Source organism: Vidua chalybeata, chromosome 28, assembly GCF_026979565.1.
Source record: "Vidua chalybeata isolate OUT-0048 chromosome 28, bVidCha1 merged haplotype, whole genome shotgun sequence".
Taxonomy (NCBI): Eukaryota; Metazoa; Chordata; class Aves; order Passeriformes; family Viduidae; genus Vidua; species Vidua chalybeata.
The window spans coordinates 3,133,775-3,147,070 of record NC_071557.1 but is presented as its reverse complement, the minus strand read 5'-3'; the positions used below and the strand labels follow the sequence as shown (position 1 = coordinate 3,147,070).

At 52.3% G+C, this 13,296-nt stretch overlaps 2 protein-coding genes across 3 annotated transcripts; both read right to left on the bottom strand.

The window, feature by feature from the left end:
- Positions 1–40: 40 nt before the first annotated feature.
- On the bottom strand, positions 41–9,218 carry CKAP2L (cytoskeleton associated protein 2 like). Its single transcript, XM_053966652.1, has 9 exons — positions 8,787–9,218; positions 8,042–8,108; positions 6,702–6,768; positions 3,080–4,176; positions 2,453–2,645; positions 1,425–1,580; positions 1,004–1,067; positions 557–704; positions 41–465 (listed from the first exon to the last, which is right to left on the bottom strand). Exons 1-9 carry the CDS (start codon positions 8,806–8,808, stop codon positions 222–224), a joined length of 2,058 nt encoding a protein of 685 aa, XP_053822627.1. The 5' UTR covers positions 8,809–9,218; the 3' UTR covers positions 41–221.
- A 1,118-nt stretch (positions 9,219–10,336) lies between these two features.
- LOC128800990 (interleukin-1 receptor antagonist protein-like) lies at positions 10,337–13,184 on the bottom strand. Of its 2 annotated transcripts, XM_053966567.1 has the most exons (6): positions 11,804–13,184; positions 11,669–11,717; positions 11,398–11,587; positions 11,124–11,294; positions 10,870–11,015; positions 10,337–10,783 (listed from the first exon to the last, which is right to left on the bottom strand). In XM_053966567.1, exons 1-6 carry the CDS (start codon positions 11,842–11,844, stop codon positions 10,571–10,573), a joined length of 810 nt encoding a protein of 269 aa, XP_053822542.1. In that variant the 5' UTR covers positions 11,845–13,184; the 3' UTR covers positions 10,337–10,570. The 2 variants fall into 2 exon arrangements, with proteins under 2 accessions (XP_053822542.1, XP_053822541.1); XM_053966566.1 differs by having other exon boundaries at positions 11,398–11,717.
- Between the last annotated feature and the right edge of the window lie 112 nt (positions 13,185–13,296).

The following is a 13,296-nucleotide window of genomic DNA, read 5'->3' as shown; positions in this document are numbered from 1 at the left end:
CAGCTGGTGTCTCCACACCACTCACTAGCCCACACACATCTCCACTGCAAAGTTTAATGTTTAAGACTGCAATTAGATGTTTAAAACTGCAATTAGATATTTAAAACATGCTTAGTCTCTGCCATCCCCTCCCCTCTACCTCTGAGGGACAGCAAGAGCAGTCAGGGGAGTGTGTACGAAGCAGCACGGTGGGCAGGCAGCCTGTTCCTGCTGGGAACTTCTCAGGAGCTCTTGGGGGAATAGGAACTTAAACCCTCCAGCTCCGTCACTTCTGGCAAAGCCTTGTTTTTCCGGAAGAAGAAGCAAGTCTCCTCCTCAGCATCCAGAATTTCACTGAGAGATGACACCACAGGGTCATGGTCTTTCAGCATCTCTGGGTAGCGACTCCCAACCCTCTCAATCCGTAGTGAGCGCCGCACGGGTGTTACAAATTTCAATTCCAAGCCTTCCAGGAATTTCCTTCCTCTGTGGAGAGAACAAGAGCCTTGGGTAAACCCTGCAGAGGACCACTGGCATAGAGGATGTGTGCTACCTGGAGCAAGAGGTTCAGCCTTACCTGGATCCAGATGTAACTTGTAACTTCACTGAGGAGGGAAGGGACGGCATGCGCCTCGCCACCAGGCCTGGAGTTGACACTATGGACTGCCTCTCACCTGGACAAGGCGTAGTAGCCTCCTGAGGAATGGGTTCCTCTGCCTTTTCTCCTGTCAGGAAAGAAAAAGGGCAACAGAGTTGCAGCAGCTGCAGGCAAGGGATTACATCCCGGCACTCTGGACAGGGGCAGGGTACCTGCCTGCAGGGGCTTGCTGGGCCAGGACCCTCCCTAGCCCAGGCAGAGTAACAGTGTCCCATTTTTCACATCAGGATTCCGGGCTTTAACAGCACTCATCAGGAGGGACACGAGGTGCTGGGACAGACTGTAAACCGTGTTGCCTCCAGACTGGCAACACTAGGGAACCCCTGCCTGCCCATGCTCCAGCTAACCCCACAACACTCATGTTACCTTCCAGGTTTTGGCCTCCATTTTCCAAAATATTTATAGCAGTTCTCCTGACCTCTTCAATTGGCTGCAGGAAAAGCAGAACATTGGTCAGGGCAGGTCTGGCATGGGAATGGAAAGCAGAGTTACAGCTGAACAGGAGGAAAGGCTTTTGCTGCACTGCAGCAGCCTGTGCTGAGGACAGCAGGAAGAGGCTGCAGTATTCCCCTTTGCCCAGCGGGATCCATCAGCACCCAGCACAGATGGCCACGTGCCCACCCTGCATGGGCACATCCTGCAGAATGGAATGGGACTGGCAGCTCTAAAGGACTTTTTCACCAGAGGCTAATGCTGCTAAACTCATTCCAAAACCTGGCCCCTGGATCTTGAGGAAGCCCTCCAGAGTGGAGGCAGGGAACATGGGGAGGTGGCACGCCCCACTCACCTCAGCCCCAGCACAGACTGCTTCTACGTATAGCTGCATCACATCAAAGGGGCCACTCCGGGCCAGGAGCTTTGCTTGGCAGATCCAGAATTTGGCAAATTTCTCTGCCTGGGGCACAAGGGACAGCATTTCCCAGATCTCCTCTGCATGGGCACCCTGCAAGGAGAAGGGTAAGGGCCTGAAGAAAGGTGTCCATGGCACGGACGAAACAGTCCGTGCCTGACCACAGCTCGCAGCACTCTCCAGGAGGAGGGCCTCAAAAGTCCGGCTTTGCAAATCTCCTACATTACCATAGCAGGTAAAAACTGTCCTGCCTCTACCTTCCTCTTGGATAATTGAGTCTAGTATTCCAGGAAGGTGTCAAAGGATAGACTCCAGTGCTGGCATTAATTGGGGACAGTAAACCCTGGAGCAGGGCTAGTGGTCAGTGTTCTCAGCAACAGTTACCCACCAGGGCCCAACCTCAAGCTGTGACACACACCAGGGATCTACCTTGAGTTGGCTCAATCAGCCTGAGCTGCTGCTGCAGACTGCATTACCAGGTTCCAGGAAACTGTCAGTGGCACACACAAGGTCCATGCTGGCTTTGGCTAGGGTAGAATGAATTTCCTTCCTAGTGGTTGCTATGGGGCTGTGCTTGGGATTTGTGATAAATACAGTGATGATAAGAGGTATTTTCATTATTGCTGAGCAGGATTTACACAGGACCAAGGCTTTTACTTTATGTGGTGCGACACAAGGAGGCTGGGGATGTGTGGGAAGCTGAGAGGAGACACAGCCAGGAGAGGTGGCTCCAACAGACCAAAGAGATATTCCAGACCCTATACTCAGGATATAAAGTATGGGGACATTTGGGGTGATGCAGTTTGTCTTCCCAACTTGCCACTGCATGTGATGGGGCCCTGCTCTCCTGGCAACTGAACACTTGTTTCCAATCTCTCTTAGCTACTGGAGGGATGTGGCCCTCATCTCCTGGCATGCTTCAGGATAGGAAAAGCTCATTCAAGCAGCTCCTTTCCCATTCCCACCTCCTCAATGAGCTTCTGGCACTCAGTTAATATGTTGTTGATCTTTTCTTGGCAGTGCTGCTCTGGATTCTCTTGCTTCTCCTTTGCTTTGACCTTTGTGCAGGATGGCTTCACTGCCTGCTTCTGAAGCAGCACCATCGGCGGCCGCTTGTAGGTCTTGCCTTTGGATGCCACCCACTCCTCCAGCTGTTTCCTGTCCAAGGATGGAGAGATCACATTTACCACCCCAGCAGACAGTAGCTTGGCAAGAGCTGGCTGTTTTTCCTTGCAATCTTCCTTTAGCCAACTTCAGCTGCTTAAAAAAATCAGTATAGCTATCTCAGAAACACACCTGAGCTCTAGACTGGGAAAGGAAAACACTCTCAAGAGGAAGCCCTGAGGCTAAAGCAGGCGGGTGGCCACACACTCTCCTTCCACTTACTGAATCAGTGGGAGAGGAACCCAGGGTGCCACCCAACACTATCCCCAAACCCTTCTTTTTCAGAGCACCAACCTCCCAACAAGCTTGGGCTGATAAAAGACTTTGGATTCCATTCTCAGCAGGATGGTGCTGACTCATCCAGTCAAACCCTTTAAACTCTGCTGTTTCCTAGAGGGAGGACCCAGGTGGCCAGAGCTGCCACTTACTTACGATCTGGAGCTGATGGGATCCTTGGAACGCGCCTAGCCTGCATGCCACTTGCCTTGGGCAGCTCTGGTTTAAGCTGATCTCTCCTACTTCTCAAATCATCCTCAAGGACGTGAGTTTTGGAGTTGTGCATGCTGGGAGACTGGTTTGGGTGACTTGTTCCTTGGGATGCTGCTGTGTGTCCAGGAGGCACCACCTTCATGTCCTTCCTGCCCATCACTTCTTTAACCATGGGCCTTGGCCATGGCAAAGTGACACCTGGGTTCAGGTTGGATTTCAGGTTTGTGCTCCCCTGGGGCTTGCCCAAGGTGGGAGGCTTGGTGGGAAATCTTCTCACTGGGTGAGGCTGGCTGTGCTGCTTAAGACTCCCCCCTGGAGCTGTGCCAGGTTGCCTCACAGTAGTGCTTTCTCCCTGCTTTGTCCCTGGGTTTTTATGTATCAAATTAGCAGAAGTAGGAAGGAACCGAGAGGGCTGCAATGGCTGAGTCCTGATAGCTGTATTTTGAGACATGCTCTTTGATTCTGGCAGGGCTTTCCTAAATTTACCCAGAACTGGGTTTTCCTTAGGCTGGTGGTTATTCGTTCTGCCTTTTGGACCCAGAATGGGCCTTGACGTTACAGCTGGGCATTGCCTGTGGGCCAAGACTCTCTCCTTCTTGAGACTGTTTTCACTAGGTTGGAAAGTGTTGATCAGCTCTGAGGATGTGGAGGCTTGTGGGCTGAGGTTTTCCTTGTTGCAGACAAGCCTGTCCTGCAGCTCTGCATTCAGGGTGTGAGGCGCTCCTGGAGGAGGGTGGTCACTTCCCACCTGAGGTGCTGCTGCAGTGACAGTCTCCTGTGCAGACTTCTGGCTCCTGTCTGGATTTAGTTGACCAGAGCCTGAAGATGGGAGCCTGCCTCTAGTCTGTGCAGAAGCAGGAAACGTCGTGTTGTTCCCTGGCTGCACTGGACACACCCCTCCTGCTCTCTGAGATGTATTTGAAGGCTTCTTCAGAGCAGTGTGGCAAGTGTGCTGTGTGGATTTGGCTCCAAGCTTGCCATCCTCTTGAGCATCCTCCATCACAGTCCCAAGAATATCTTTCTTGCTCCTGTTAACCTGGAAAGACAAAGCAGCCCTCAGCTCCAAGGAGAACACAGCTTGGTCAGACCCTGACAGCTTGCCCAGGGGACAGTCATGTGACAAAGCAGCTGTCAACAGAACAATAACACAACACCCACCAGGACATGGGCAAAGGAGCAGTTCCTCAAACTGAAACTCCTAACTAAGCTAAACTCCTTTGAAAAATAGCTAGTTGACTGTCATGGTTTGATGCTGGTGCAATGCTAGTGCTCCCATGAAAATGCACTTTCTTTAAATGAGTGCTGTGAGATGTGATCAGGAACAGAGCAGAGCAGGCTTGAGCTTAAAAACAAAGGAAAAAACTTTATTACTCTACTACTAGAATGAAAACCTTCTCAAAACATTCCTCCTCTCCCCTACCTAATTTCTTCTAAAATACAGTGAGAAATAACTCTGGATTCTTGATCAAGTTACCACCTTTCAGATAATTAATTTTTAGATCATCAAGGGAGAGAGGAATCTCTCCTGTACTATAGACCCCTAGGAAACACAATTGCAACCTGTTGTGTTTCCATGTCACACATGGCAACCGCCTGGAGAAAATCTGCTATTGTGATACCTTCCTTTCTATGTTACAGTGCTCTCACCAACGTGCATGGACTGAAACTGCTCATAGGGTTCCTTTCAAGGATGCTTTGCTAAGGACTAAAAGAACAACAGTTTCTCATCTTGGGACAAACAGTCTCCTCCATCTTCTCCTCCCCTGGGGCTGAGGGTCTTGAGAACAGAGATTTTCTTCCTTGAAGACAGAGGGCACTACTACACCCTTCTCAACTTTTTCTCTGTTTACTCTACTTCTGCACTCTCTTGGCTCAAGTTATTGCATCCCCTTGAAAATGTAGTCTCTGTGTTGCAGGAGAAAACTGGTTCAGTCTATGGCTATACAAGAAAAGTCTAGCTAAGGCCAATCCATCATCTCCTCCTACTTAGGATTTCTTCTTTGAACATCTCAGGTCTTAGACTGCCTTTTTTCTCTTTTAAATTGAGGAAGAGTAGTGTTTTGTACAGCCTTTTTTTCTCAGGAAAGTGTTAAAAGTCTTGGGCTCTCAGGATGGCTGAGATCTCACAGCAGGCTGCTGAACTCCCTCAGCTGAGCACCTTCTTCTCCCCTACCTCTGTCTTCTCTGAGGAGTACTGACGGTACATGACATCAAATTTCCAGGTGGAATGGGCTCTCTCTCTTCCCCCCCCCCCCCTCTGGGGGGCTGCCTGGGACATCTCAGTGTTTCTCCACCCTTCCATCCTGTGGGGGGCTGGCCTGGTTCCATTCCCCTCACCCCCCTCTCTTTTCTGGGGCTCCGGCCTCCCTCAGCCACAGGCCGCATGGCTTCCCCTCCCGCACCCAGCCTGTGGCTGGGCAGGGCAGGTCTGCACTCTTAGCTGACCAGAAGAGAGCATTCCCCTGGGAGTTCTCTGCTTTTAACCCCCTGTGTTCTCAGAGGTGTGTCTAATGCCTTCAGTGGTCACTCTAAGCGGTAGTATCCAAACCTGACTACTGATTAGTTTGACCCTAACTTCCTGAGAAAATTCACTTCCTTGTCAAACCACAACATTGACTCATTGCCATCTATTTAGCAATCTGTGGTATGTCCCCCATTTGGAGTCAGGAACTCACAGAATCACAAGGCTGGAAGAGACCTTCAAGATCGAGTCCAACCCCGTTCCCTGACACCTCAACTAAACCGTGGCACCGAGAGCCACATCCAGTCCTTTTTAAAACACATCCAGGGATGGTGACTTCACCACCTCCCCGAGAAGACCATTCCAGAACTTTATCACTCTTTCTGTGAAAAACTTTTTCCTAATATCTTATGTTTGTTATGACCGTCTCAGCAGCAAAACAAAGGCACCAACATGAGTCCTTCACTGAATTCAAGGGGAATTTTTCACAGATATATACCTTGTACAAACTCTTTAGGTCTATGTGTGTTTAAGTATGCTAGAGCAAATGTTCCATGAATGTGGCTTTCCTTGATTCTTAAGTACTTTAGATTTTTAAGTCAGGCCTGTAAGCAAGTTATTATTGTGCTACAGTAAATTCTATATGAATCTTTTGTTCAATTATTTAATTTAACCTATTCATTAAGTGCTGTTAAGTGCTGTTAAAACCTTCAGGCCAAAACTGTTGGTCAAGCCCAGTGCTCAGATTAGCAAGGCAGTCTGCTCTAAATCTTGTGACTCAATCAAACTTCCTTATTCCTGTATATATGGTTACCCTTCCCTTTCCCTGCCCCACTCCCCCAGCTTTCACACAGATAATTTTTGGGTTGGTTTTGGTTTCAGATAGATTGATTTTAGATTTTAGCTTGCTTTTTCTCTATGTGCTTTAACCATCCAATAAGTAGTAGAATGAACCTTGACAATGAACTTTGTCATGCTTTCACTTTAATATTAAACCTGCTTTTGCTGATACCTTTGCCAGTGATTCTTTAAGCAACCATAAAACACTAATTCGTGACAGGGCACACCATTCTGCCCAGACTCAAAAGCTCCCTACTTACATGCTTGAGTTGAGAAACTGGTTCTAAGGGTGGATTCAGGTGATTAGTCCAGTCCTTTAAAAAGGGTCTGTAAAAGTCCATCAAATTATCAGGTTATTTAACAAATTATCAGGTCATTTATCAGCCATAAGAAAAGCAGGAAGAGTTAAGTATCTAACTCACTGCTGGTTGTCTCATACACTTAGCTTTCAGGGAGTAGTCTCATACACTCAGCTTAGGAGTAACTTTCAGAAATCAAAAACCTGTCAAGGAATTCTACCACATACTATTAATTCTTTTTATTTTGTGTGGCAACAGAAAAGCAACACAAGCCATTAACATGCAAGGTTGTCACAAAACTTCCGTGGGCAACAAAACTAACCAAAATGATTCCTGCAGGCGGTGGTCTGGCAGGTAGCGGGTTTGGAGGCTCCCAGACTGCCCCGTGTGTCACAGACAGCTGAGGTCACACCATGCTGCAGATCCTAGTGGTGCCTCAGAGAATCCTGACCAGAGTTCACTGCAGCGTGGCTGATCCACAAACCCTGCAGCTGTCCAAGCACTGGCAGCTAAGCAGGAAGGTGGGACAGCAGGCCATTGTCAGGTCCCACAGTTCTGTCATCCCCTCCTCCTCCGTACAGAAGTGGAGCCCTCTGATAGCAGCCAGCTGTGGAGTTCTCCCATCCCCCTGCTACAGGGTAGCAGCTCAGCCCTCTGCGAAGACTAATGCCTGCATAAGTTGTTATCTGTAAGAAAGAGCCTAGAGAGTGAGGGGACCATCCTCTGTTCTGCCCAAGTGCTGCACTATGCCAAAAAGAAAGGTCATGCATCTTCTCTCATTTTTATTGTATTAGTGGTGTTTCCCAGAACCTGGCCACAGGGACTGGTTTTCTCTTTGATGTTGCTTTTTCTCATCACATTTTCCTGCTGGATGCACAGAAAATGCCCTTTCCTGATATTAACATATTCCAGGAAGCTGCCATTAAAAAGCAATGGTGAGACTCCCGTCACCCTTTCCTTGAGATTTGTCTCCAAATCTGAATTTTTAGCAGCAAGGCTTGTTCTGCCAAAGCTAGGAGCTGAGATGAGAAAGTTTCACAGCATCTCGTAAAATATGCAGAAGAGACACCATCAGCAATTGGGAAATGCCAGCACTCAAACCGTTCCTTTGCTCCTGCTGCCAGTAACTACAGACTGGTGCCAGGGTGCTGTGGGGGCAGAGCCCAGACAGTGAGGCCCTGACAGGAGCTGCTTCTTTGTACACAGGCCAGAGAAGGTAGACACTGGCCAGTGGGGAAAGCCAGCTATACCTCAGACCTTTACATATCATCTCATCCAAGCCAAACATCCTCCTAACTTACATTGCACTTGTGCATTTCAGCCTTTCCTTGTCTCCTTGGCAATTCTGCAGCTGGCTCCTCTGTTGTGCTGCAAAGAGATGACAGGAAATGCAGTGCACACAGGACGGTCTCAGTCCTCAAAGAATGCATACTCGTGACAATGGATTTCTGTTACTCTCGAACACTACAGTGCACACCTCTCGACCTCCCTGCCTGGGGAGCCTGGCAATGCTGTTTCCAGAAACTCCCTTGCACATGATATTGCCCAGACGTTCATTGGCGCTTAAGCTTCCCGACCTTCACAGTGTGATGCTACTGAACACCTCAACTGTGCGCGGATCAGTTTGAAGAAGGAAAGGCTTCCACTGAGCCCCAAGAGCAGCATGACCCCCCAGCACACTCCCAGTCTTGCCACACTGTCTTCTCCCAAACCACGTCCCTGGGCCCGTTTTGTGGGCACCTCCCGCGGGTTCACACATAGTCACGCACACCACCCCCTTCTAACCCTCCCTCCCAAGGCCTCAGCAGCCCCCCCGGCGGCCCCTGACACCCTCCCCATAGGCCCATCTGTGCTCGCCTCCAGTCCAGCACTCCCACAGAACTCGCGGCCTCCCCACAAGGTGCCCGCCCCAAAAGGTCCACAGATCGCAGCTCCCCCGCATCGCAGGGCCTCACAGCTCCGTTCTCCTCCGCCCCCACAGGCCCCTGGGCCGCCCGCAGCCCCCAGTACCGGGACCCCTCAGAGCCAGCCCCAAGGCTCCCTCACCGGACGCTCCCGCGCGCTCCATCCCGCTGCCGCCGTACGACCTCCGACACCTCCGGCAACTGCCGCGCCGCCGTTGTTGGCCTCCGCCTTCTTCAAGACGACCAATGGAGAGTGCCGAGCGCTGGCTTTGGCTCCGTGATTGGCTGAGCGGGCAGGGGACGGCGACAATGCGTCCCCTCCGGCGGTCGCACCCCCTGCAGGCGGGTGGCCGCAACGGCACGCGTGCCGCGCCGTGACAAGCCGTGTCGTGCCGCGCTGAGCCAGGCCACGCCGTGCCACGTCTGGCACACCGTGCTGCGTCTGGCCACGCCGTGCCACGTCTGGCCACGCCGTGCCACGTCTGGCACACCGTGCCGCGTCTGGCCACGCCGTGCCACGTCTGGCCACGCCGTGCCACGTCTGGCCATGCCACGCCACGCCATGCAACGCCGTGCAATACCACGCAACGCTATGGCACACCCTGCTATGCTGCACCATGCTGTGCCACATGATAAGACATGGTGTGGTGTGACATTGTATTATATAGTACATTATTGGAACCCAGGGCACAGGGAATATTTCTCTGTCTGCTCTGAGGGGTCCTGACCCCCAGAGAAACACTGTCTTTGGCCTTCGCCCATGGAGAAAGCTTCCAAGACTTCAAGATAGACTAGAGTCTACAAGAATGTGAAATAGATAATAGAGAATAGTGTAGTTTGTCACAGGGTGGAAAATGTAGGTTTTGGGATTTTTTAGTATGGAGGCAAGATGGAGGTCATTGGGCATTGTCCCAAGCTTCTTCTTTATCTACTCCATTTTCTGCAGTGTTGGTGGCACAGAGTGATTGGACAAGGAAAGCTGCAGTGCAGAGGTTACATGGACAGACAAGGGATGAGTCATTGGTAGAAAGGTAGAAATAAAGTACATTTTAAGAGTTAATTGGATGAAACCGCTTTAAAAGACCTTGAAACTGTACATCTTGTAGCCATTTTGCACTGTTTCCCTGCACACTAAGTTGGGTATAGACAGTGTGCCAACTTTCTGATAACAATAAAACAACAACCTGAAGACTGAAAAGAGTCCCGTGCGTCTCTCAATCCAGACAAAGAACTGCTAAAGGAGGTTTTCTCCATCAGGGGAGCCTCCTGAGGCCCAACAAGAGGGGCCAAAACTGATAGCACACCACATGATACTATGTGATACCACGCTACACCCTGTAACACCACGTCATGCCACACCACTCATTGTCCTGTTGCACTGTGGCCCACCGTGCCATGTGCTGGCCACAGCTGGGGCAGAGGTGACAGTTTCAGGCAGCTGCCAGTGCTGCTGGGGATCCACCATGGGATGCCCACCTCAATCACCTCCCAGCTGTGGGGTGGGCATGGAGACAGAGTGGTGGAGGGTCCTGCATGGTTCAGGGTGGTCCCTGTGCTGTGGGGTGGCCCCCCACGCCCTGGATTTTCACCCAAAAAGCAGCCAAAGCAGAAGGATTTTCCCATCCATAACCCCATCTCCCATGAGCAATGAGCTGAGCAATGCTGTCCTAGAAAACTTTTTATTTCCACCTCCATCCACATACAAGTTAAAAGCAAAAATAAATAAGAGGGCACAATTAATAAGTACCAAAACAATGGGCAGACACAATAAATAAATAAATATAGACTGGGGTGGCTCGAGCCCATGGGGCCCAGAGCTGCTATTTCACTTGAAATAGATGGGGAGGGGGGTTGTATCCCAGGGGGTTGTACTTAGTACATACAGCCTGAAAACCGGTGACTGCCGGTTGGGTTGGTGCAGGGTCTTCAGCGCCCACTCAGCTCATAGGTAGCAATGTTCACCTGGTCTGGGGTGTTTGTGATGCTGACAGGCTGGCGGGGCTGCAGGGATGTGCAAACGAACCAGCCGGGGAAGGCAGCCGACTCGAAGCGGGTGGTCCCCTCAGATGGGCTGTCCAGGCGGTAGAAGATGAAGCGGGTCAGCTCCACACTCTCAATATCCCTCCTAATGTCAGCTTCCTATAGCCAGGGGGGTGAAATGAGGGTCAAGGTGGAATGGAGCCTCCAGCCCCACAGAGGACAGACTGGTTGGACCCCCTGCTCACCTCCAGCTGCAGCATGGGCTCGGTGCCACTCATCACACATGACATGTAGAGCTGGTAGCCCTTGATACCCAACGCCACCGGCATCCTTCCAGACCCTGGACCGTCCTGCGATGGCCGGGGCCGGTACAGAGCAATGTTGAGCTTCACTGCAGAGAGAAGGACAGGTAAATGGGTGGTCCTGGGGTTGTGGGGTGGCTCCTAGGTGGTCCTGAGTTTGGGGACAGGGACATTGGGATGGGAGCATATGCTCTCACCTTTCTGTCCAGCAGAGGGTCCCTGCAGGTGCAGGGCCACCAGCTGGGTGGGTGACTCTAGTACGAAGCACTTGTGGTCAATGTCCAGGATGTCGAAGGACTGGGAGCGAGTGTAGCGGAAAACGGGTGGCCTGGTATAACTGCCTTTGATATGCTGGAAGGAGACGGGCTCTGTGGGGAGTGAGACAGTCAGGAGGATGCTGCTCCCAGGTCCAAGAATGCCCCCCAAGAATATCCTCTGGCTGGGGTGCCACCCCTGACATCACCCTCATACCAAAAATATCATCCAAGAAGCTGCCAAGGTCACTATCAGCAAAGTCCTTGCGTGACGGCTGCTTTAGAAGCTTGGTCACAGCAACCACCAGGATGGCAGCCTGGCGAAAGGTCCTGGAAAGGGGTCCTTTTGTCATTGTCACCCGGATGCCTACCCCAGGCGATGTCCCCTCCAAGTCCAGTCGGGGCTTCTGGGGAAGAAAGGGGATGTAGGGTGAGAGCCTGGCTTCCATACGACATGGACCCCACGACTCCCACCACCACAGCGTTACCTTCTGCGGGCACAGACAGTTGGGGCCATACAATGTCTCCTCGTTCAGGCTGAAAGGAAAAAGGGAGATGGTGAAGTCAGAGTCAGGAATGCAGCATCACATCCCCAAAGTTCTCTCCAGCATGTCTATTCTTACCTGCTGCTCTCCAGTGTGTCCAAATCAGGGACAAATGCCATTGCCGCCACTGACTGCAGAGTCCTGGGCAGAGACTTCACAGTATCTGCAAACTTCTGAGGCACTTGCTTGCCTGCTCCTGCCTGTCCTGCTTGCAGTGCTGCTTGGCTGCTCTCTGAGCCTGGCGTCAGTGTGGCTGTTTTTCAAGAGCCTCCAGAAGGAAGCACCGTCAGAGTGGGATTTCCAGGTTTCACAACGTCAGGTTTTGCTCAATTACTCTGTTGAGACTGGAGGGCTGGGGGGGGTTGGTTGCCCCCAAGCAATGCAGTGGGGAGGCAGAGCATGGAGCAGAGCAGGGCATACTCCAGGACCAGATACGGGTCAGAGCAGGGGATGATTCAGAGCTGGGTTGTGGGGCAGAGCAGAAGGATGCCCCAGGGCTGGTGTGTGGGGCAGAGAGCAGAGGGGATGTTTGGGGTTGATGTGTGGGGCCTGTGACCATGTGCCAGTCTGCCATTTGGTTGACCCAGCAGGGAGTTGGACTCACTCAGTGCCAGCTCCGACCCCAGTCCCAATCCCAGCCCCAGCCCAGCTGTGATGACACCCATTATTGTCAGCGTCCCGGAAGTGGCCGGTGGTGCAAGTGCTGCCACTCCACCATTTCCCCACAGCTTCGTTCCGTACTGCCCAGAGACCTGGTGCCATAGCCAGCTGTGCCTCCTCTGTCACCCCTCTTGTCCTCACCGCCCCAACACCAGTAGGTGCAGGAACCTGCTGTCCACTCAGTTTCTTGTGTCCACTCATGCCACACTGGGGACATGGCCTTCAGAGACATGGCCTTTAGGGGCACTCCTCGTCCTCATGTCTATCCGGTGTGCCGGAGATTGCACCATGCTGGGACGGCCGGGGGATGTGTGTGGTTGGGCTTGCATGGACTCGGGCTGTTGGGGTTTTTTCCTGGCACCTGTTTCACTTCCTGAAATTGCCATCCAGCCCTGCATAGCTCCTGTGGCCGAGACTGGCACCACCATGACTCATTGTCAGGAAATTGCCAGAAACGCAGAGCTCCCAGAACACCTCCTGTGCCCTGCTGGACATCCGCTGGCTGTCACACATGGTGGGATATTCCCAAAAGTCTGAGGTACCCCAGAGCAAGGGGCTCTCCACAACACAGTGGAGGTCCCTAGGCCATGGCAGGAGTCCCCAGGCCATGGTTGGGGTCCTGAAGCCACGGTGAGAGTTACCAAGCCACGATGAGGGCTGTGAGCCGTGAACCACAGTGGGTGCCCCCAGCCATACCAAGGGTGTCCGGCCGTGTGAGGGCTCTCCGGCCATGGCGGGGGTCTCCAGGCCGTAGAGCGGACCCCAGGCCGCTCCTGTGCCCCGCCTTGCCTTGCCTTGCCGGGCCGGGCCTCGCCCCGCGCCCCGGCCCCGCCCCACCGTTTCTCGACGGACGACGCAGACTCATTGGGCCGGGATCGAAGGGCGTGGCAAAAGGGGCGTGGCGACGCGAC